The sequence below is a fragment of the Nannobrachium achirus genome, assembly GCF_963921795.1.
Source record: "Nannobrachium achirus genome assembly, chromosome: 18".
Taxonomy (NCBI): Eukaryota; Metazoa; Chordata; class Actinopteri; order Myctophiformes; family Myctophidae; genus Nannobrachium; species Nannobrachium achirus.
In genome coordinates, this window is record NC_137825.1 from 41,026,507 (window position 1) to 41,051,112 (window position 24,606).

The following is a 24,606-nucleotide window of genomic DNA, read 5'->3' on the forward strand; positions in this document are numbered from 1 at the left end:
CTGGAACAGCGACGGGGACGGGTAGTGTCGGGGGAGAAAGCCAAAGGTTTGGATGCTTGAGACCAGAAAGGGTACAAGACTGAACTGATGACTGGTACTGGTGTGTGCTCACAAAATGGAAGGAACCAGAAGGGAGAGGGGACTTGGACCAGACGGTTAATGTTCAGGGGCTTGATTGAGAGGAGAATGGAGGAGGGCCACGGAGGGGAAGTTTAGATTATAGTATGAAAGAGAGGAAAACACAGAGTCTGTTGCTCGGCGGGCTCGGCTCAGTTGAGCTGATCCTCGTACTGTTTCCGGAAACAGTCGCCGGCGGGGAAGAACTCCCAGCAACGCTCCTGGTACATCTTCCACACGTACGACTCCTGAGCAAGAGAGAAGACGGAAGACAGAGAGAGAGAGAGAGCAAAAGTCAGAGAGAAAGCAAGAGAGAAGACGGAAGAGAGAGAAAGCGAGATGAAGAGATCGTGTTTTTATTAACATTTCCGCAGCGTGACTAATGACAACAGCAATGGTATGATAGGTTTACGTTTCTCAGATGAGCAACGTTATAAACAAGCATTAGTTCGGTTCTAGCCTAAAGGGCGAAAGTGGGCGGACAAACACAGAGGTGTGGGTGACGAGAGAAGGGAGAGAGAGAGAGAGATGGAGAGCGGAGAGGAGATTTGTGTTCATTTAACTTAATGCTAGGGACTGTGAATTGTCAATGACAGTGAGGCAATATATAAATGGTAATTAAATTATAGACCTGGCCTGTGTGCTCTGTTTCGTCTTTGTTGATGAGATACATCACAAAAAATCTGTAACACAACATGAACAATATCAATTTTTGAGCATTTATTAGATGCAGCACTGTATTCCACATTCTACCTTACTAGACGCACGCACGCACACACACCATGATTTCAACTCTACAGTGCATCCAATTATCCACAGCTGTACACACACATGCACGCGCACACACACACACACACACACACACACACACACACACACACACACACACACACACACACACACACACACACACACACACACACACACACACACACACACACACACACACACACACACACACACACACACCATGAGTTCAGCTTTCCATCCACTAATCCTCATGTCACGTTCACACAGCAACTCACATCCAATAATCAACACACGCACGCACGCACGCACGCACACGCACACGCACACACACACACACACACACACACACACACACACACACACAGAGCGGTTGTACTCACAGGTAGTTGGCAAGGTTGTGCTCCTGTAATGTGTGTGTTTCAAAGCCATGCGGGACGGTGTCAAAGTAGTCGTTGCCTATCCCACAGATAAAGCATTTGGTCTGCAAAGGAAAAACACATTGCATGTTCATTTCTGCTCCGATGGACACTCCTGTGTGTGTGTGTGTGTGTGTGTGTGTGTGTGTGTGTGTGTGTGTGTGTGTGTGTGTGTGTGTGTGTGTGTGTGTGTGTGTGTGTGTGTGCGTGTGTACTGTGTACGTGCATCCGTGCGCGTGTGTGTTTGTGTATTCACCTCCATGTCTTCTTTCACCTGCTCCTGCTGGTCTCTCAGCTCTCCGAACGCATCGATGATCAAACCTGGTCAACAAACACAGTCACGGTCAACACAACGTTGTTTTTCTTCATTTTATTTATTTTTTCTTAATCCCAGCATCTGTATTGTGGCAAAAGCTTTTGCAGAAAATAGCAAGTTTACAATGCATTTGAAGGTTGTCGATTTGCAATTTTCTGCAAAAGCTTTCCCCACAATAAGAGAAAATGGAAAATTCGCTAGCATATACAGTACTATAGATCCCTTTTTTGTCCTTGGCCCAGACCGCTGGCCTTGCGGTTCGGGCACCTAGACTGCAATGAGTCCCGATCCCGATGACCATTTTGCGTGGCACTCCCCGTCTCTCTCTCCCTATTTCCTTTCAATCAACTACTTTATTGATATACTATCAATAAAGGCAGAAAAAGCCAAAATAATAAAATAAACGTAGTTTGTCCTCGAAAGGCATGACATTAAGGCCACTTTATAGTGATTTCACAGGGAAGATGTAACAAATGCAGAGGAACAAGCTGTTCTTCCCAGTTTAGCTCCCCAACGAACAGGTCTCTACTCACCTTCCCTTCCATGATGAGCACAGACAAATTGTGTTGGTTGGAATGCACAGCAAAGCCAGAAGCACAGCGGAGGATTCAAAGTCAAACCCATATACTATTCTCCACAGTAGCGGGCGGCTACTTTACCCCTACGCCACCCAAGCACCTTTGTTGTTTTCATTTAGACAATTATCTACTACTTTATGGCTTATTGCTCTCAGGCTTCTAACCTTTCCAATTTAAATACAGAATGCTTATTTCTTTAGAAGAGAAGAGAAGAGAAGAGAAGAGAAGAGAAGAGAAGAAGAAATGTCAGGCATTTTCATGGTTTTCTGTCCCTCACCCTGAATGATGGCCAGGAGGATGACGATGACGAAGAAGAAGAAGGTGATGTCGAAGATGATGCGGTAGATCTCGTACTCGTCTCCCGCCGGGTCCTCGATCTGGTCCCCGATCCCACCGCCTGCTCGCACGCCCACGTACATGTGGAACATGTAGCACTGGGTGTGTGTGTGTGTGTGTGTGTGTTTTGGGGAAGGGGGGGCAGGGGGATTGTAGGAGAGAAACAAATATTTACAATGTAAGGTAATGTGCTTTTTTTATTTTCTCTTTAGCCAACACAACTCTACCGTGCCTGATCTCAGCAGATAACTTACATAGCAACAGGTTGAACAGTGTTTCAGAACCAGAATGGGCTTTACTGACACATCACATGTTTACAGGTGTAAAGAAGTGGATGAAATTATGTTTTGGTACATTCTTAGTTTTCAGGAAAGGGAGGAAGAACAGAGATGGAGAGAAAAGAACATCTGTGATGGGCATGCACAGTGAACGGTGTTTGGATATAGCGCATTGTTAAGCACATAATCACAACGTTCCCCCAGTTCAATTATAGCAGGACGCCAGCTTTTTTGTGTATTTCTAATCTCTACACTGTCCTGTCTAAATAAAGCAAAAAGAAACTGCCCCAAAAATGAATCAAAGCAACAGCATTTGGCAAAGAATCTGATGGTTTGTTTCAGCCTGCTTCGGTGCCAGTGGTATCATGCCCAGCCCCACAGGACAGTATCCCAATACAATGCCGTCGTGTCATCTCTGTCAGATTTACTGTCTGACTGCAGAGGACGAGAAACAGACCCCTAATGTTGTCGGATGGCTTTCATCCGCCCCAAAACCCTGTTTCTTTGGGAAGCTACAGTAATGCTCTCGGTGTGTGCATGTTTGTGTTTACAGTAGGGGATTTAATCAATCCCTGGCTGCACCCCATCTGGTCAAGCAAATAAATCCCAACTAATTTCGTCTCCGCAGGGCAAAGAGGAGGAGGAGAGAGAAAGGTGGAGAGTGAAAGAGAGAGCGAGAGAAAGGGACGGAGAGGGACGGAAACAGACAGACAGAGAGCGATTGAAAGTGTCAGAGAGGGATTGTGGTACAGAAAGAAAGAACAGAGAAAGAGAGATGAAGGGAGGTTAAAGGGAGATCAAGTCAGATGGAAAGCGACAGAGAGACAGAGATCAGAATGCAGGGGCGCTGGAAGTGGGGTGCTGAGGGAGCTGGAGCTCCCCTGGTGGTGGGGTGAAAAAAAAAAAAAAAAAAAAACGTTTTTTTTTTTTTTTTTTTTAAATAAGCCTATATATACACACACACAGAGCTATATTAAAACAATAATATATTTGACTTTGGGGAATAAAATATGTTGAAAAAATGTATTTGATTATCACATGGTGACCTAATCACATGGTCACCTTGCCACTTTCGGTCAGAAGGGAAGTCAAATTTAAATCCCGCTTTGATGGCACACCAAAGTCTATTTATTTGAGAACTAGAAACTGTCTATAGGCTCATTGTTGCAAACTAACACCGTTGTATATGGGGAATAAAAACCAGTAGAAAACTGTTACAAAAATAATACCCGATTTTGTAGTGTGTGCGTGAGTGACTGTGTGTGTGCATGCGTGCTGTGTGTTGCACTGTGTGCTAAAATAACTAGTAACTATATAGCTCCTTGTTACACCGTTGTGCAGGGAATAAGCACTGAAACCGTAATAAAAATATCCCAAACCCGGATAAAAAAACGTGAATTTTTCGGCGTGCGGCCTTTGGCCGCACGCATGAACTCCTCCAGGTTCAGCTCCCCTTGGGATTTGGGAGTTCCAGCGCCCCTGTCAGAATGTAACCCTCTCATCCCACTGCGAGTGTCATTGTAAGGGATTTATGATCCACAACAAGCACAGAGAGGGACGCGCCCCCAAAAAAACAGAAGCTCCCCGAGGCACTGGCTCTCATCCTGGTTCTGTTTTCATCCATCCCTGCATGGGTCTCTGGCCTGGGCTTAAGCCCTTGTCACCTCACTGTGGAGTGGGAAGGGATTGTCTGTTTAGCCACCCGACCGCTCCTTAATAGGAAACAAGACATGTCTATGGAATGCCATGGGTGGCTGGATATATGGGATTAATGTGTGTGTGTGTGTGTGTGTGTGTGTGTGTGTGTGTGTGTGTGTGTGTGTGTGTGTGTGTGTGTGTGTGTGTGTGTGTGTGTGTGCGCGCGTGTGTGTGCGTGCGCCAGAAGGGAGAGATGGCAGGTGGGTTGATGATGCCGGTGTCCCTCTATCATCCAGAAATCTCACGCGCGCACAGACGGACGCACGTACGCACGCACATACATACACATGCAATACCCTTACTATTATAGTGTTCCTTTATTGCATGAAAAGGTAAAGTCACCATACATGTACAGTATCATCCACTTGTTTGTTCCTCTCCTCTGTCTCCTATCTCTCTGTCTGATTGTCTGTCTGTCTGTTCATCTCAGGTTGAACTATGAATCGATGGCTGTCCGTTTGCTTGTGAGTTTCAAGTTATTCAGTTGTTTAAGTGAATAGAGTGCAAAAAAAAAAACAAAAAACAAAAAAGGAACCAGGTAAAACGTTGAACCTAGCATCTGTCTAAATAACATTCCATCATACATAACATCTGCATAGCATAGTGTAACTAGCGTCTATTATTAAAACAGGTAACATGTAGTGATACATGGAAATAATGAGTGCTAGGAGCTGGGTAGAGACTTCACACTGTGTGAGTCAGGAGAGTATAGTTAGCACAACCTTTCCAATAGGAAGAAGATTCACCAAAGTACAATTTCACACAATGTGTAGAAAATATTCTCCAGGAGATTTAAAAATAGAACAAATCCAACTTATATCACATAAGGAATAGGTTACACCAAAGGTCTTCAATGGGGTCCTCTGAGTTACTACATGGGGGCTGCCAAATATTTGTGTGATAGGATAATTTAGTTACATTAATCACTTGAAACCTAGCATCCCTTTGCCAATAATAGCATTTTCAGCAAAGAGAAGGAAAAAAGAGCAGACCAAGTACAGAGTGAAAGGTCAAGTTTACTAAGTATTGACGGTTTAAGTGGTTATATGTCTGAAAACACACGTTAACATCATGAATCTGACATACACTGATGACAGTGCAGTCAAATAAGTATATGAAGCTATCTATGAAAAACTGCAACACAATCTTATCTTAATCTTATCTTGTTTTTTGTTAAATGAAATGTAAAAGTGTCCTGTAAGTCCATATGGGCTGGGCTTCCTTGGAAGCATGACACTAAAATAAAGAAAAATCAATTATACAATCTGTTGTAGGGGTCCCTGCTTCACTTGTCACTCTGCAAGGGGGTTCGTGGCCTGAACAACATTGAAGATGTACGGTGGCCTAAAGCAGTGGTTCCCAAACCTTTTAGCTCATGACCCAAAAGAGAGACTATACGTTTGCCCGGGACCCAAACTAGTGAAACAGCAGATCTATTGTACAAGCTCACAACGCACCGCGACGCGCTGTGAGCTTGTAGATCGGCTATTTTCACTATTTCTTAAACATTTGTTTGGGTCCTGACCCACTGAAACGGTGGTCGGTGGCCTAAAGGTTTGGCCAAACTCACTTGGAGTGAGTTTGTAACTGAAAGGAAACTGATATACAGACAAAGGCAGATGTAGGAGCGGTTAACTATCACCTTCCCTGGGTAAATGAAAGTAACAACACAGAAACTACCGTATCATTCCATTTGGCCTCATCACAGTGAAAGGCAATACATTCTGTCTATAAATATGAGCATATAATAGCAAGCAACCAATTCATACAGGCAACTACTATCACTGTATTGATAACATAAATATTTGTTGATACCCGGAAGGAAACCCATGATTGGGACAGTCTTCTACCGCCAACAACACCAGGGTTAATTGGTCCATATTCTTGGCTGGTCGTTAAACAAGGATTTGCATTTGATCTCAATTAACACCCGGATAATTACACCACACTCCTCAAGACAATCACACAGGCTGACTGTTAAGTGTTAACAACTGTCATGGTATCCGGGGTAATTAGACCTCAGAGAGACAATGATTAATTAGGAAAAGTTCCTTAACGAGGTGCATTCATTGGAGCACAGGACAAATACAAGCGAAAGACGACACAGACGCTGTTGTCTTGGCATTGGAATGTTCCATGTGATTAAAATATGATACTGGGTTTGTCATTTAAGTTAAATGAGAATACTTGTGCTAAAGCATACAGTAATTGGCATATGCCGTTTCTTGTAATCCATTATGGTCCAGTTGTAGGGCAATAGGGACAGAGCACTGAATGTGTGAACAGTGCAACAATGAGGAGGACAAATCTCTGGGTTCATCTTTGCAACACTGTTTCCTGGCAGGAGAAGGAACTGTAAATCATCTTTTGACTTTGAAAAGTCTTCTCTAAACTTGTGTTATGTTGTGAAGTCTATTTTGGTGCTGGCAAATGGCGAGAAAAAACAATGTCGCGAAAACTTAAGAGGGCATTTGTGCCCGTTAAGATTACAAGTTTAACAATTTATCCGACCCAATTAATTCATTTCAAGTACCCAGAACCACACCGCTGAGCCAATTCAACCACCTACATTTAACAAGATTAAAAATAAAATAAATTGCTCTGTTTTTGACAATGCTGGAGATAAACCACAGCAGTACAGTGGTACTGTAGGCATACCATATACAGTACTTAGTTGGCTTCCTGCTCAAGGGCCTGGCCCAGAGTCGGCTAATCAGAGAGTCCTGCCACTGCGGGGTCAGAAACAGCGCTGGTCACGTGGTTCATTGTCACTTTACACCTCATAGACTTCAATGCATTTTGTAAACTTCCGGTTCGCCGTTTGTCACTATACGCCAATAGATGTGTGTGTGCGTAGAAGACCTGGCCCCATGAAGTGAACGGGAGTGACGCAACTCTCCGAAGGTAGAAGGCTCTGGCCTGGCTCCTAGAAGAGCTCCTATTCAACTAAACAGCAGTCCTGCTTACGAATTTTAATTGAAAATTGAAAATCTGTCTTGAGAGATTATCATGCACACTAACTGACTGAGCTGCCAGGCACCCTGACCTGGGCCACTCAGGCATGTGTCCTCTTACACACTTGGATGTACACTGCTGAACACTGACAAGTGCTTATTAGCCCAGAGTGTGTCGCTCTGGATACGAGAGCATCGGCCAAATGCCTAAATTGTTGATACTGTAGGCTGCACAAATATTCATGCATTGTATATTAAAAATACATGCAGTTGTGGTTGTGTAGTTGTTAGTGTAGTTTAACTGTTAAACATGCATATTTTTGTCACTTACTGCAAAGAAAGAAAGTAAAGGGGCATGATTAGGACACAGTTAGGCAGCCTTTGTCTCTTGTTATCATTGTATTTAACCTACGCAATTTCAGTTGTTTTCTATTATCTTAAATAAACTCACCTAAACCTAGCAGCTTGTAGTACAGTAGATTTACACTGCTAAGTATTTTACTCACGGTCAACATGTCGTCACACTTCATGTCCGGCGATTCTCCGTCTTCACTTTTGTTGTAGAACTTCCTGAAGAAGTTGAAGGCCACTACCGTGTAGAGGTACACCACCACCGCCAGGAGGCCTACTGTCAGCACCAACTGGAACACAAAGCAGCTTTAGTTCTTATATTTGGAAAAGGCTTACTTTTAGTTTGGCACGTAGATTTTGAGGGCTTTGACAACAGGGCTTGCTGGCACAGCTAAAACATTGGAAGATAAGATGTAGGAAATATTGACAAAGGACACTTTCTTTGTGAGAACAGTATTTAGAAGACGTTTTTTAGAATAGGTCAGGTCTACTGCCTGACAGAAAATGTTTTGACTGAGAATGTTTTGTCCTGATACCCATGTCTTCTTCACGCAGTAAGGGATTCATTCATTAAATGTGTGTGTGTTTTGCGGGTGATGTGGTGTTTTTTGGGGGAGGGACATGTCTCTAATTATGTGACTTAATGACCTGCGTTAGAAAATACAATTTGCACTGCAACAGCGTATCTGCTGACCTGTTTGCCGTTGTGCGTGACAGAAGAGAGGATGGTGCGGAGCGTCTTGAAGCCCATGGCGATGTCCAGCAGGTGGGCAGCAAAGAAGAAGTTGTTGTAGTGACCCAGGATAGACATGGTCATATACCAGGCTAGATACAAGAAGGACTAGAGAGAGAAAGAACAGGGAGATTGTTGGGCAGAAACCGAAGTATCTCCATATTTCAACAGTTTTTTCATAAATTAATATTCTACTCTGTGATGATACAAAATAGACGATCTACAAGCATACAGTAAGTCGCCATGCGAGGTATGGTGAGGTTTGTAGATCTTGCTATTGTTCTTTAAATGTTAAAGTGAAAGTGGTTTAACCACTTTCACTAAAACACACAAACACACTTAATAAGTGTGGTTGTGTGTTTTATAGACATTGAACCAAAGTATTAAAGAGAGTTTGACACTAAATAAAACTACATGGAAAGGATGGATGTACCCTCCCATGATGGATACCAGAAACTACTCCCTTTCACAATGCTTCATACTGTGCCTGAGCACCTGAGTACACATAAAAACGTAACTGCAGATTTACTCCTCTGACGCTAAATAGATTAGCGTCAGAGGAGGATATATTTTCATCCAACATCCACAGTACTCCAAAACTCCCATATCCCTTTCACTATTAAACCAAAGTGGTTCAAATTACAATAGATAGACCAGCCACAACGCAAACGTACCAGTGTTTGGTTTTGTATTCTTTGCAGCCCTGTTTATTATGCATTTATATTGAAATAGTATGGATCAGATATATTCTTACATTATCTGTGAAAACAACTCCCAGTTTCCAGATCTGATACTTGACGTCGATGGAGTTCAGTCTGTTGACAGAGGAGAGAGACTGCATTAGTCGCCACGTTCCCACCACCACACATACACACTAACACAAATGTAAATTGGCTTTGTTCAGACTGCAGGAAAATCCAATTTGTTTCTCAAATTTTGTTTCTTTAACCCCATATGGGTGACCGGAGTTCCTCAGGGCTCTATACTAGTGTTTCTGTTATTGTGGGGGCAGCTATCACTGAACATAGGCAATCGACAAGCTCATAACACGTCGCAGTGATCTGCTATTTTCTGTGAAAGCCTTCCCCACAGCAAGGATGCTGGGGTTTACATGGTTATAGGGTTTATATAGAGTTTAATATTCCTTTTTGTCATTGTTCAGACTTGTTCAGATAATGCATTTCCACATCTACTTCATATACTGTCCTACATGGCACACATGTACCTTTGCGTGCATGTGCGCGTGCACAAACACACACACGCGCGAGCCACAGGACTCGCCACAGGACTCGCCACATCTCCGGAGGCTTCTAATTGGCTGTTACTGCCATCTTCTGACTGGTGGAAATTACCCAAGTGTTAATTTCCAACCGTCATCCAGCTCATATCCCCAGCAGTCCACAACTTTCTCATGTTAACCGTCTTCGACATTGCCTTATTTGAAGTTAACTTTTTCTCTGAGGCTTAATCAGATGAGCTTAAATAGCAAGCAAGGAGGTCCTGCAGGCAGTGACCTGGAAATACCAGCCAGTGTCCAAATGATCCTCTGTTCCAACCGAACCCACGCAGAGTCTGTGTAGGGTTTGAATGTTCCAAAATCACACTGTTTCTGAGTCGTCTCAAAATGCCTCTTTTCATCTCTTTTACTCGCGCACGCTACGAGACGCGTTGTGAGCTTGTAGATCTGCAATATTTTGGCAAAATGTTCTGCCCCAGGATAATGGATGTTGGGGATATTTTAATTATTGCGATAATATCGTAAATTGCGATGTCTTTGGTCACAATAATCGTGATATGACATTTTCATATCGTCCCACACACACATGCGCGCACCATACTCACACAGCGGCCAGTGAGCTATCTTTCTTAGGTTTCCTCTTCTCGTGAGCGTCGCTGAAGTCCAGAGCAGCCTTGTCCATCCCCAGGAGCTCACTGATCCGGTCGTGGCCGTAGAACTCACCGTACTTATCCATCACCTGGGGAGTCACCATAAAACATACAGGTAAGGTAATGACTCCTCTATGCCACTGGTCTCCCAAACAGTGGGTCAAATGGGTCGTGACTCGTGGACCCATTGTCTTTTCCCATAAAAAAAAAATTAATACTCTATGCATTTCAAAAGATGGTAAATCTTTTGAAATGTATCATTTTATTTTTAGAAAAAAAATATGTGTGCGCGCGTGCGTGCGTACACCCTTTGTATGGACAACAACTGCAAAGGTCAGGGTTGATTTGTGTGTGAGTTTAATTCACCATAAATATACATTTTATACGTAGGTTTTTAAGCTTCCGTACTGCGAATAAAGGCAACAACCAGCATGAATGAGGCATCAACTAAATGAACCATTTTTATGCTAAATATTTGCCGAAGTGGCGAGTAATAAAAGGTAATTTATTGCATAAAATGATTATAAATGTTGTAGAATTATTTCATTTCCTCTTGATTCCTTAGTTTTTCATTTCCTCCATCCAATGATTTAATGGAAATTTCATTATCTGGACCATGCAATTGTGAGCTGCCACTGTCAATAAGGTCTGAAAACAGCTTTCAATAAATGAGCCAAGGCAGATTTATATTTAGCTGCCTTTTCTTGCTGGTGTCGCGCAATGAAAATAGACGATTTACAAGCTCACAATGCTTGGCAGCATGGCGTGTTGTGGGCTTGTAATTCGTCTACTTTGGGTGCGCAACAGGATGCGCAAAACGAGTATGAATCAAGCATTATGCAATTGGTGCCAGATGATCAATTATTATCAAACCAAAAGCTGTTCTCCCCATATGCTTGTAATTACAGAGACATGTGCACTTTGTGCAGCCTGACTAACATTCCTCACTCGAGAGCTTCACACTAAAAGAAATGTTTACATTGTAATCAGTCTATGTAATCTGTTTCATTAATCACTTTCATTGTGTAATCTGATTATGCTTTTTAAGAAACACAATTCATGTTTTTACACGCCTCTGTGTTTTTCCTAATTTCACAAGTAATCCAAGCTGCTTTGTTAGTAACTGCTTTAACATCTGATCACTGAATCATGTTACTGTGCATAGTTAGTGTCTACTACTGTAACTCCATGCCATTGCTGCCTTAGTGGGTAGAGGGTCAATCTTCTTGAAATTTTGGTTCATGTTCTAATTCAATCGGATCATGTGCTGATCTACATGAAGCAGGCAGTTAAAACAATTGGTCCCAGACGATGAGTTATTGTCTAATCAAAAGCCGCTATTCCCCATACAGCATGTGTGCAATCACATCAGTGCTAATGATAGCCACACTCCCCATTTGCTCTCAGCACAGCAGAGAGACTGCCGGAGGTTAAAGTATTCTCATGTTGAAGGTCAACTTTGGACGAGGTTTTGATGTGCTGTGGTTTTGTTGTAGAACACAGTGGTAACCACACAGTAGTGCGTCTCTGGGAGATGGTTAAAACATGCATGTTATCTTATCGCCTGGGGCTCCATGTCATTATCGTCTCCTCCAGGAGGACAGAGAATCTTTGCCTCTGTTTGTCTGTCTGTGTGTGTCTGCAGGGGCGTCACAAGGGGGGAAAGTGGGACTGAGTTACTAGGGCCCATGGTGGAGGGGCCTTAATTCATTTATACTTTAGCTATTGAAAAATATCAGATCTACAAGCTCACCGCCTACAAGCAGTGCTGCGCTGCAAGCTTGTAGAACTGCTATTTTTGAAAAGTCTTGAAAATGTGTGCATATCTTTAAATATATGTATTTTTTAAGCGAACATTTGCAACTCAAATTTTACTTCTGGGGTGGACCCTGGAACTAAATATTTTGAGATGGGGGTCCGTGGTCAAATACATATCATTTTGGTAACAATGCGTTCCCAGTCTAAATGGGTTAAACCCCCTCCCCCTATGAAGAACAGTCATGGGGGGCCCGCAGTGAATGCTTGTACCCAGGGCCCAGAATTTGGTGCGACACCCCTGTGTGTCCGTCCGCTGCTAAGTTCACAAACTACGAGGCCAATTAGCACGTGTCGCTGCCAGCAGGCCAAGGACGTCCACCTGAATATTTTTCAAATCAGGCGAGGCAATGACAACATCCGAAACGCTGTCCTTCCAGGCTATCGGATACGTACGCATCCACGCTCCCTTCGGCTACAGCCATGAGGGTAGAGAAGCGAGCTGTATACAGTATATGAAAATGCTGCTCACTTTCAAAATAGTCCATAAAATGGTATTTTTTAGAATACTTTCAAATGTGGTGGGTGAGACTCCACCCGGGGCACTGAAACAGACTTGCTCCATGTAAATTTAACAAACTCATGAGAAGGAATGGATTCTTGTACAGCGCAGTGCAATGGAATGGAAGGCTTCCTACTTTATAATTTTTATGTCAATTTGGACAGATATGGGGGCCGCTGTCATTTAAAATTCCAGGCTGATTTGTATTTCCTGTCCGCCCCATTCAAGTATATTTGACACAAGCCATTACAAATCTGCATCCTTTATTGCGCAGTGTGGCTTTTCATACACAAGCCTACGCACATTTGCTCATCACATGCCCCCCGCACACAGAAAGACGGAGGTAGCTTCCTCCTGGCTGACATTTGCGCTTTACTGAGCGCACCTTTTTAGTATTTCCATACAAAATATTAACAACATGAATCCTATCATCTCTATTCTGGACATGTCATTAGGCGATCATTCATATCAAATAAAATGTAATGTGAATTTCAAAACTTTATTTATATTGCACGTTTCACCCAAAATGGCAGATCTATAAGCTCACAACTCATGGCACTGTGACGCGTTCTGAGCTTGTGGATCAGCTATTTTTTGGCAAAGCTAGAGGCGACCGAGTATAGATCTGTGGAGCGGGGAATATGTATGTTGTACAGGAATTAATGGTTAAGAAGAAGTTGTGACCATGAAAAGAGAAAGCAGACGTGTATATTCCTAACCCAAGTGTGGGCAGGTGCTGAGCGACGAACTGTAGTACAGGAATAATACATAAATAAACGCTTGCACACTGAGGGCTCCAATGCGTCAGATGCTTTGTATTTCCACTGTGTAAGACAGTCGATTACAGTACATGTCACTTGTCAACATGTCAACTCTGCTATGATGTCTCTGGCCATCTTGACTTGTTTTGATCGTGTGAGAAAATGTCTACAGCTGTAATGCATTCCATGTGATCACGTTGATTGTTTTCTGGGTTGTATAAGATTGGTGTTCCTCTGGGTTCACTTCAGTCGGAGGAAGAGCTTTGTGCTCGAAACGTTAACAGTTATTTTGGTGCAATAAAGCATCTGTCGCATTGGAGCCCTCGCAAGTTGCGTCCGACAGTTTTGATTAAATCCATCATTAGTACAACTTTTAAAAGACCCATTCCACTCTCCTGTCCGTATCTTTTTACAGTGGTTTTAAGATTCCGAAAATAATCGACAGATCCAGTCCTATCCTGTGGACGATTCATTTCTACCACATGCATATTTATTCTCACTACCATTGTTGTTGTTGTTGTTTGTTACGGAAGGACATTGGCAAGCAATAGTTAGATAAAATATTAAAGCTTACCTTCCTCTTCACAAACTTATCCCAGTAGTTGTTAGGGAAAGATCTGAAAAACAAAAACAAAAAGACCAATGAATCAATAGTTTGGAGTGACTGTTAGCGGTAATGAGATTAATACATATTCATATAATATTAGCTTCAGACTTGGTTCTGTATTACAGAAACTTCATCTAATAATATTGTTAGGCTATCAAACACATCTAGATCAAATCGTATTCACACAAAGCCCTAATTACTATTATTATTATTATCTATCTATAAATGCGACAAATCTCTGTCTGTCTGTCTGTCTGTATGTAATCCGCGTATCTCGAGAACCGTTCGTCCCACCGGCTTCAGATTCGGCACGCGCGTTCCCCGCATAAAGGGACACAGACAGACAGATACAGAGATCTCCATATATGGGCATAAAATGGACGCAAATAGACAGATATCTCCATATATGGGCATATATGGGCATAAAATGGACCCAGGACTATATCTGCAGTGATCTCCATATATGGGCATAAATGGACACAGGCAAACAGATGGTCAAAACGGGTCCTATGACAACAGGTATAATGGGGTTTGCATTAAAGGGCGGGGCATTCATTCCCTATTTACATCGTTCCTGAGTTGGCCAGGTCGCCGACTAGACGCGTCTAGTTAATAATAATTAGCTTGTCTTTGCCTTTAATTTCCTGACAGGGGAAATAGTATTAGCAGAATACAAAAGGTAGAACAAAGAAAGCAAAACACAACTTTTAAAATATTATTTGGTATAAATTTATGTTGATATTATGTTGGAAGAGTAAACAGACTAAGATTTATTGGCAACTGCCATTTGTTTGGAAATTAGTAAAAAAAAGAAAAAAAAGAAAGAAGATAAACAGCACAATATGCCACTCAAATACAGTACAAAGACAAGTATTATTCCATTCCAAACATCATCACAAGATTGTCATTTACAAGATCAGTGGGCTATACAAATCTACCAGGTACAATAGTATAATAGTTTAACATTCACAGCAACAGCCAACAGGGAACTAAAAATGTCATTAATTCCCAGTCGCACGACAAAAATTAACCTGCCCAACCATCGACCTTGTATTCCTCCACCCCCACCCCCGCAAATCTATCTATCCATCCCTCTCTCCGTCCATCCGCCCATGCATCTGTCCTTTTCAAATTGGATTTTAAACAGTGACATTTACATAACTGTGATGCAGGGCATTGCCCATCAACACGTCATACCTTTTAAATAACACTTTTATATTCAGAGCAACAGGGCAAGTATGACCTCCAAATTGTATTTAAGTAAATCTACTTAGTTTCTTTACATCAATGCAAGCCAACACAACTGGCCTCCAGGTATGCCCTGGCATTTAGACATATAGCACACAATTACATTTCCCCAAACAGTCCATGACCTCCATTTAACTATAATTACCACTATAGGAGAGGGTTGATTACCTTCAGGGAGGATGATAGCAAATGAAGCCTGGAGGCACGGCGTTAAATTAACCTGTTCGACTGGTGGTACTGCCTCCTTCTCTCTCTTTATCTCTCTCCATTATATCACACTTTGGTCTGTTATCTCTGGATTATAACCTGCACAGCCAATCAAGTCATGTAATTGAACTAGGATATTATTATTAATGTTCAATTAAGAGTTCAATTAACCCTGAGGATTTTACAGCGTACCATGTTGACAGAAAGGTATCGGGGCATTTATTCCATCAGGTTTATGAGTGCAATAGCCTACACTGGACTAGAGTTCTCAACTGGGCCTGAAAATTAAGGCCCAGGCCCTAACTGGGCCGGCCAGAGGCTCAGTTACCATAGGCAACCTTTAGGCCTAAAAACCAAAAATAAATAAATAAATAAACAAAAAGGTGTCATTATGCGCGTAATGCTTTGAAACATCTTGATCGATCTGTGATTTTTGATTGAGTTTTGGCCATTGTCACTCGTTTTTCTTTAATAACATAGGCTACGAAGGTCGGACAGCGACAAGTTCACTTTGAGCTGTATCCAACACATCCACTGCCTTTTCCGTTAGGCCGCTAGGGGTTGAAATTTAGACTTTATAGACTTTAGAGTAGACTTACAGTGTACTGGCAGTCGGGCCAGTTTCCCTGACATTTTCACCACCCACATCATCAAAATATTCAGAGGCATGGATCAGAGATTCCGGAAGAGGTGCGCACATTCTCCTGTCATGTTGGCTTTTAGAAAATCCTCTTTTGCTTGAAAAGTGGCGTTACGAATCTTTCAAGTCTATATTTGTGAGAGATGCTGTGCTCATGCAGTTTATTATAGTCTAGGTCATGCTGATCTGCAAGATGACTGCTTTTGCTTTTCAGCTGGTAACACTGACTCCTGAAAGCCATTAGTACCATCTTGTACCTTTCTTCATCCTACCTTCCAACCTTCCCTTTTCTCTGGGCTGAAATGCCATTTTCTTTATTCATCCGACCTCCTCTCCCCACCTTTTGTCTCTCTCAAACAAGTTTTGTGCTCTAACTTGCAATTTGGACACTGGTGCCATCTTTCTGCCTCAGCTAAAACATATGAAAAAATATGACATTATTATTATTAAAGCCAGTCAATTTCACCTTGACTTAACTCCATTGTGCTGTCAGAGACTATGCTTTTTCCCCAAAACACGGCAGGGCAGCTCAGACAAATTTCGAGGATTGATATGAGAGCACGTTGGCCAGACAGACAGAGGTCTCTGTTCACCCATAAAGCACAGCTGAAATCTGATTACTACACATTGTGAAATATCCTCAGCCCGGTATTATTAAAGACGATACATAAAGCCTTATCTGGCATGGAGGAAGGCAGGCAAAACAATATGCTTGTATTGAACATGATGCACAAACCAGCTTCCAAAGACATAAAAGATGTCGACTCCTATACCCAAACTTAAAACGAACCTAAAAGAATGGCTGACCTCAAAATAATAGTGGGCTTAGTTGAACACCTTGGAACACCTTGGTACTGTAGAAGCATTCTCTGCCCACCACCCCTAGCCTTGCATAGCCAGACAATATCACACTGTGTGGATATAGTCTGGTTCTCAGCCTTTCAAAAAGTTATTCCGGGGGCGTTTATAAAAGCAGATTGGCCGCAGAAACCCAAGAAACAAAGTGGAACGCAAAAACCAAAGCAAAGGTGCAACACCATCCCCTACAACTAATCAGAGTAGCCCCAGAAACCCAAGAAACAAAGTGGAATGGAACAACCACAAACCTCTCTCTCTCACACACACAAGCACGCGCGCGCGCGCACACACACACACACACACACACACACACACACACACACACACACACACACACACACACACACACACACACACACACACACACACACACACACAGGGTCAGAGGGTCAGACTCACTGTGTGTTAATGACCAGTCGGTCCCACTGTCCTTTAATGTCATCCTCAGATGGCTGTTCTGTGATGTAAAGGCCATCAAACTCCAGCTTTCTGGCCACCTCCTTCTCACGCTTAAATATCACCAGCGGCACCTAGAAAAAAAAACACGCACACACACACGACCATCAGACAGTAGTAACCAATAACACAGCGGATAGCCTACCTTTAGACCAGGGGCCGGCAACCTTTCTGACATGAAGTGTCATGTTTTTTATTTCTTTGAAAAGTCAGTGTCAGTGAACTAACGTTCAATTTAATTATAACAACCAATTTTGTCTGTCCATGTACAAATACGTACAAACATGTTATTTCACATCAGGATATTGATGACCAGTGGAATAACCCCCACCTATCTCCCACCCTATCTTAATTTTCAGTTAAGAGTTCAGAGTTTGCACCTGTACTTAATTAAGATTTATTGACCCTGCCTTGTCTGCTTAATCTGTGAAAACATCCTTTCTCTCACTTATGCCAGGGTGTCAGTGATTACCTTCCCCTGTGCCAATGATGGCACCTACCCCTGCTTTAGACAGTAGTAACCAATAATAACACAGCAGTAGTCTACCTTCAGACAGTAGTAACCAATAATAACACAGCAGTAGCCTACCTTCAGACAGTAGTAACCAACTAGACTGCACTCTGTTGAGGTGCCAACTTGCACCTGGTGCACTCGTGGCCATACGGTATATGGCCTACTTGTGCACCAGCAGAGCACGCAAGTTAACACATGGGCTGCTCAGGTTTATAACATTTCTAGCTGTTGCTGCTGCCGCCGTTCACTCACGCTTTATTTTGAAGAGCCTCGGAAGCTTTGTGCGTGTGCACGTGGGTGTCCACTGACGATTGAGGAAGATAATCCCTTTGTTTACAAACGCTCGCGAAACTAAAATCCAAACGGGGGCCGACCATCGCGTTATAGTGTCGCCGTGAAAACAATCAGATCTCTGCTTCCCTGGCGTTCTTTTCACCTCATTCAGAGATAAAGCCCTTTTTATGTTTAGAGTAGAATGGAAATCAATGCAACCAGCTCGTGCCATTTTCTCTCTCTCTCTCTCTCTCTCTCTCTCTCTGCTACGGGGTGACGTATGGACTCGGGTCATTCAGAGAGCAGGCAGCTGCACGTACAGTTAACCCTTCGGGTTAGGGTTAGGGTTAGCGTTCAGGCATTCATGATTTATCAGCCATTATGTTTTCTTCAGATGTAAACAAACATGGCTGCCATGTTTGAAAGAATGGGTTGGTATGGGGGTTAAACATGCAATTTCGTGATCGCGATCATGCCTAATACATTTCTGGACCCAAACTCGGGAAACTCAGGGTTGGCACAGCGGTAGTACCTTTTCAAACTCGGGAAACTCGGGGTTGGCACCAGATGTGTTTTTAATAACACAGCAGATAGCGTACCTACAATAATAACACATCAGTAGCCTACCTTCAGACAGTAATAATAGTAACCAATAACACAGCAGTAGCCTACCTTTAGACAGTAGTAACCAATAGAACAGGGGTTTTCAAAGTGGGTGATGCTGACGGGGCACCCTGGGGTGCCATGACAGCAGTCCAGAGGTGCCGCGAGATTATTTGATAATATTTGGAATTTATTTGGACACTTATTTAGTATAATTTCGTCATTGTCGGGTGGAAACCTTGTACGTCCAAAACTTTGTTTTGCATTTATCATTTAAAAAATGATTTAAACTAGTGAAAACAGCCGATCTACAAGCATCCACAACGCCTCGCACCGCGAGGCGTTGTGGATGCTTGTAGTCGGGTTCACTGGACGTGTGTGCTTGTAGATCAGCTGTTTTCACTACCTTTGTACGACGGCCTTGTATGATGAAGCAGGGCTTTACTTTGCGGGAAGAAAACATTTGAAACTTGGAGATACAAGGTTTCTGCCCGACAGTGACGATTTTAAACTAAAAGTACATAGTTGTTTTCAGTCAGTTCTAAACAAAATGGCTATTATCTCAACGTTTTCCTCGCAACAAAATTGCTAAAATATGGCATAAATATAAGGTGTTGGAAGTGAAAAGTATGTATATAATGTAGAGGTGCCTCGTAAGAAAATAATAATTATAGGAATTAGGGGTACCCTGAGACAAAAAAGTTTGGGAAACCCTGCAATAGAGGGTATGCACGTCCACTGGGACCCGCCCCCCTAATCTAGACTGAGTGGCAAGACTTTTCTGTTTGGATGTATGGGCTATCAATGGCAGGAATTCGTTTTTTGCCACTCAGTAGGCGTTCCCACATAACTTCCAGCAACAGTGATGTCACGCACATACCCTCTATAGAAACACAGAAGATAGCCTACCTTCAGGCAGTAGTAACCAATGATACAGCAGAAGGAGATGACAGTGTGTAGGATGGCCAGGATGCGGAGCGTGGGCTCCATGTACCCGCTGCTCTCCTCTAGGACAAAGTGCACGGTGACGGGCGTGGGGGGGTCGCCGCCGTCGCCGCCGTCTCCCGCCACGCCCCCCTCCTCGCCCAGGGGGTCCCACTGAACGCTGGAGCGCGACTGACTGCCCCTGTACACCAACTCCCTCTCCCCCATCACGGCCGAGGACGTGGAGACCTGCACGGTGAGAGGGGGGGATGAAAGGAAATTGTCAGCTGAACCGTTTCCAGGGGGGTCCCCGAATTATTTTGGTGGGGTCCCCAGATGAATAACTTAATCAGCAACACTGTTTTCTCACTCAACAGTAAACAAACCAGCATAACGTTTAAGTGTATAGCACATTTCTAAAGTGACAATTGAAGGACTTTTTAATACCTCTGAAACAACAAATTGGCAGAAATTGTGAAAATAGCAGATCTACATGCTCACAACGCCTCGCAACAATAAAACCGTGATATACAAAATGTAATGCCTCAACTCTTAGTGCTCGTCAGGGTGGGGGGTCCCCAGTTAAAATATGATTATTTGGGGGGTCCCGGCCTGAAAAGGTTGAGAACCACTGCTATAAAGGTGCAATCCTGGGAAATTGCAAGTGTGTTTGCACTGACGCAAGTCGCAAAGGAATCCACTGGGAAATTGATCCCGTCTCACCATTTACCATTCATTAAATATTGCGATGTCACGTGAAGCATGACAGAAAGGCTCCACTGAACTCAATAGACTTTTGGGTTTACAGAAAAAAGTTAAATGTAAACAGGGTTTGCCTGTAGCAACCACACTAATTAACCATAGAACAAAAAATAAATCATATCCAATAAAATCACAAAGGTTACAAAATGTCATATACATTTGTAAATGCAACTTGTTTTGGAATTGTGTTGCATTGCTTCCACTCGTCAACCACAAGCATGAATGCTTGGGGAATGGGGGAGCCTTCTGCCAAACATTATTAGGATTATTTTACCAGTAACGGGACGGCTGGCATGTCGTTACCTTGTAGAAGAGGAGGATGAAGTTGATGGCGAAGGCGACAAACAGAGCCAGCATCCTCATGTTGTAGAAGTTCCTGGCAAAGTAGTTCTGGATATGACGAGGGAAACAGAAAACAATCACTTTGCCATTGATATATGTAATGTATGTGTGTGTGTGTGTGTGTGTGTGTGTGTGTGTGTGTGTGTGTGTGTGTGTGTGTGTGTGTGTGTGTGTGTGTGTGTGTGTGTGTGTGTGTGTGAGAGTGTCCCATCATATCGGTGTATAAAAGTGTGTGTGTATGAGAGATACCCAATAAAGTATGTGAGTGATTGTGTGAATCCATAATACTGTATGAATGTGGATAGTGGATGCTACAGTATGTGCACATACAGTATCATGTCATGGACTATGAAAAGAGTTCATATGAATACAAAAAGAGCAATGTTTAAATACTTAAAGAGTGTGTCAATACATGTATGTGGTGTATATACAGTATGTTTTCTTTATTATTATTTTGCTGCCAGAAAAAAAGTATTTTAATAATTTTAATATAAAGCTGGGTTCAAACCTGGATGGTTCGAGCGGCGCGATTACAAACAAAGTCAATGCAAAGACGAGACGACGCGCGGCCTGGCGCTAACAGGCGTGGCGCGAACGATCCGAACGGGGCGGCGCGAACGGTCGCCTTGTCGCGCCGACCTTCGCTTCCCCCTGACTCCACCCATCGCGTCCTGACAGCCAATCAGCATTGATGTTGTCCGGAGACACGGAAATGTTTTTGGTGTTTGGTGTTGGGACTTCCTTTTTTCCGGTTGTTTTGCCTTGATTCTAACGGGACATGATTTTTTACCAACGCGGACCTGCGCGACCAAAGTGAAGCGATAGAAGCGACTAGAATAGAAGAAATAGCTTCAGGTTTGGACACACCTGCACAGTACATGTATGTAGTATGTACCCATACTGTATAGTAGGTGTGAGTGTGTATGCATGTATCAGCTCTCCTACCAGTAGCTTCCTCTGGTAGGCTATGATCTTCTTCCAGAAGGCAGACTCCTGCAGGTCGGGTTCACTGGACGTGTGATGCTGTCTGACTTTCTGCTTGGCTTTCTCCTCCTTCTGCTGCTTGGCCTGCTTCTCTCTGCCTTCGCCCCTTGAAACCGCCATACACAAACACACAACAGTAGAGCCACAAGGAATTGAGTACAAAGGACCCCGATGGAAACAAGCCATTGTGCTTTCTTGGGTTTAAATCCTCTTAGCAGATCGAACTGTACTTTCCTGTGATTTATTTTTCTTCAGTGAATTGCTAATAAAGTAAGACTGATATATATCTGTCATTTTTTGCAGTTATGCAGTCGATGTGTCCCAATTTTTTTTCACCACTTTCAACCTTTCAGTCCCTATAGTTTGGGCATGTCATTCTTGGTGGAAATGTTCAAAGGTTTTCGAAACAATTTTCTAAAATAGCAAACCTACAAGCTCACGACATGTTGTGAAATAAAATATATAATATATAATAAAATTATAGCTAAATGTTCTCAAATAGAAACTTTAATTGTAGTCTAGAACACTCCAGAATCGGGATCGGTCTCACAATTCTGGCATCGGTCGGGCTCTACGAGAGCCTCTGTCACACACGTTGCCAGCAGTGATCAGTATAATTGCGTTCGTTTATCGCAAGGAGCAAAGCATTTTAGAGAGTTAGAGAGAGAACACTAATTGGGATCCTTTGAGGCGAAACACCTGAACGCAGAACAACATGGTAATTTAAACTGAGTGCACGTACTCTGCTTTCTCCGGTTCACACTTTGTCTCCTCGGTGGTCTCCTTCTCCTCGGAGGAAGAGCTCTTCGACTGAAACAGAAGAGGCATCGTTAGTGAGGCCGGCGAGAGACGCCGGTCGGGGAAATTTGCCAAACACTTTGTTGCTTCCCCGTACGTTATGTTGCAAGTGTCATGCATGCCAGTAGGGTGGCGGGGGGGCTGGGGAAGGAAGGGGGGTGTAATCATCTATCTGCAGATTCAAGCCCATAAGCTGTGTGCCTGCCAGGCTCGTACACAACAGCTGCATTATGGCGTCATTTATATCCGCAACGCTAGGTTTGCCAGAGGATAGTCATTTGTCACAGTGTGGACTTTAGCTGACTAAAAAAAATAAAAGGAAAAACGTAACAAAGATGTTTAACAACGACAACTCGTCAGGGCTTCGCCATCAATATATTTTATACGTATATATGTGCTCGTGTAGAATAGTTTTGTGGCAGCTCCCCCCGAACCATGAAGAATGACATGGAGACATGTGGCACTCTGCATCATGTTAATGTGCATCCATGATGAACACAGTCAGTCACACACTGAGGACAGTAATGATGGCACCACCGACTGGGAGAGCAATGGACTGAGAGACACGAGAGGAGAGACACGAAGAGACGGTGGCATGCTGGGGAGCAAAGGCGGGCGGGAGCGAGTCAGCGAGGAAAGAGTTGAGGTAGCGGAAGGAAGGACGCAGCTGGGTCTTAAGAGAGGGAGAGAGAGAGAGAGAGAGAGAGAGAGAGAGAGAGAGAGAGAGAGAGAGAGAGAGAGAGGCATGTAAGGTAGGAGGAAGTTAAGTGTGACCAGACCCATGGAGTCACAGATCTGAGAGAAGCTTCTCTCACACCGAATGCATTGCTGACGCTTCCAGACACATCGGATCAACTTTCACTCCGGCTCGGCATCTATCTGGGGCATTGTATTTTAGACGTGAGGTGGGGGGCTGGGGGCTAAGACTATTCCCACTAGGGAAAGTAGGCATTCAACTCCCTGAAACCGCCTTTGTTTTGGTGAATAGCGACGAGTGTATTTTTTATTTATTTACTAAAGACGAGAGGCAGGGCTACCATGGCTGTGAGGGCAAGGGCTCATCGGTGACATAGCGTTAAGGAGAACTCCTTCTAGCGCTATCATGGACCAGAGCTAGCACACAGCAAAGGTCGGTGGCATCCAAATTCAAACTGCACCCTAGGTGCTCGGACCGCCAAATAATACAAGCGTTGTACACACACTGGGAGTGTGCGTGCAAAGTTTGATGCCGGTTAGTCCAACGTGCCGGAGATTTGCCCGAGAGGATGCTGTGTGTGTTTGTGTGTGTTCTAAAGTAATAGCCTATCTTGTGGCTTGTTCAACAAAACACAATAAAAAAGGCACTCCAGTGCTTGGAGCCAGTCCATTCATCATGAGCACAGTGTAAAACAATAACAACCAGAGCAGTTACCCACAGCTGTAACAGAAGCTCACATTTCGCGACACAGTAGTTTTATTGCAGCTTATGGCACTTTTATTGTTTTGTTGCTGCACCAGTAGCTCTAAAGGCTAGATTAGATTAAGAAGACAAGTGGATAACTCTCCTGCAATAACAAAGTGCCCCAGTAATGTTATTATAACTGTGTACAGGATAGGACAGGACATTAAAGAACAGAACGGAACAAGCTGGGGAGGTATGTTTTCAAAAACCAACCCAAACGATTCCAGCTTGCCCCCCTAGTGGTCTGTTTGCAATGTATCAAATATTAGATTGGTCAGTATGTGGTTGAAACCACAAATAATTGTTCAAGGAGAATTTACAATGGATTCTGTTACTATTGGGTATGCTAAATAATATACAAAAAATGTAGGGAAAAATAACTTCTGTAAAGGCTTCACTTTCAAGATGGCGTCCACAATGGCTGCCGTGTGCTTAAAATGCCTATAAGCTGGGATTT

General features: G+C 43.2%; 1 protein-coding gene across 1 annotated transcript in view; it reads right to left on the reverse strand.

Moving 5' to 3' along the window:
- Nucleotides 1–269: 269 nt before the first annotated feature.
- The window catches only part of ryr2a (ryanodine receptor 2a (cardiac)), a gene marked incomplete at both ends in the record, with an annotated part of 292,426 nt that continues 268,089 nt past the window's right edge, over nt 270–24,606 (reverse strand). The window contains 15 exon segments of the mRNA XM_080747428.1: nt 270–365; nt 749–800; nt 1,248–1,348; nt 1,540–1,604; nt 2,455–2,611; nt 7,950–8,084; nt 8,489–8,635; nt 9,282–9,342; nt 10,370–10,503; nt 14,067–14,109; nt 17,452–17,582; nt 19,808–20,071; nt 20,888–20,974; nt 21,872–22,016; nt 22,653–22,720. Of these exon segments, the coding sequence (XP_080603554.1) occupies nt 270–365; nt 749–800; nt 1,248–1,348; nt 1,540–1,604; nt 2,455–2,611; nt 7,950–8,084; nt 8,489–8,635; nt 9,282–9,342; nt 10,370–10,503; nt 14,067–14,109; nt 17,452–17,582; nt 19,808–20,071; nt 20,888–20,974; nt 21,872–22,016; nt 22,653–22,720 (1,686 nt within the window).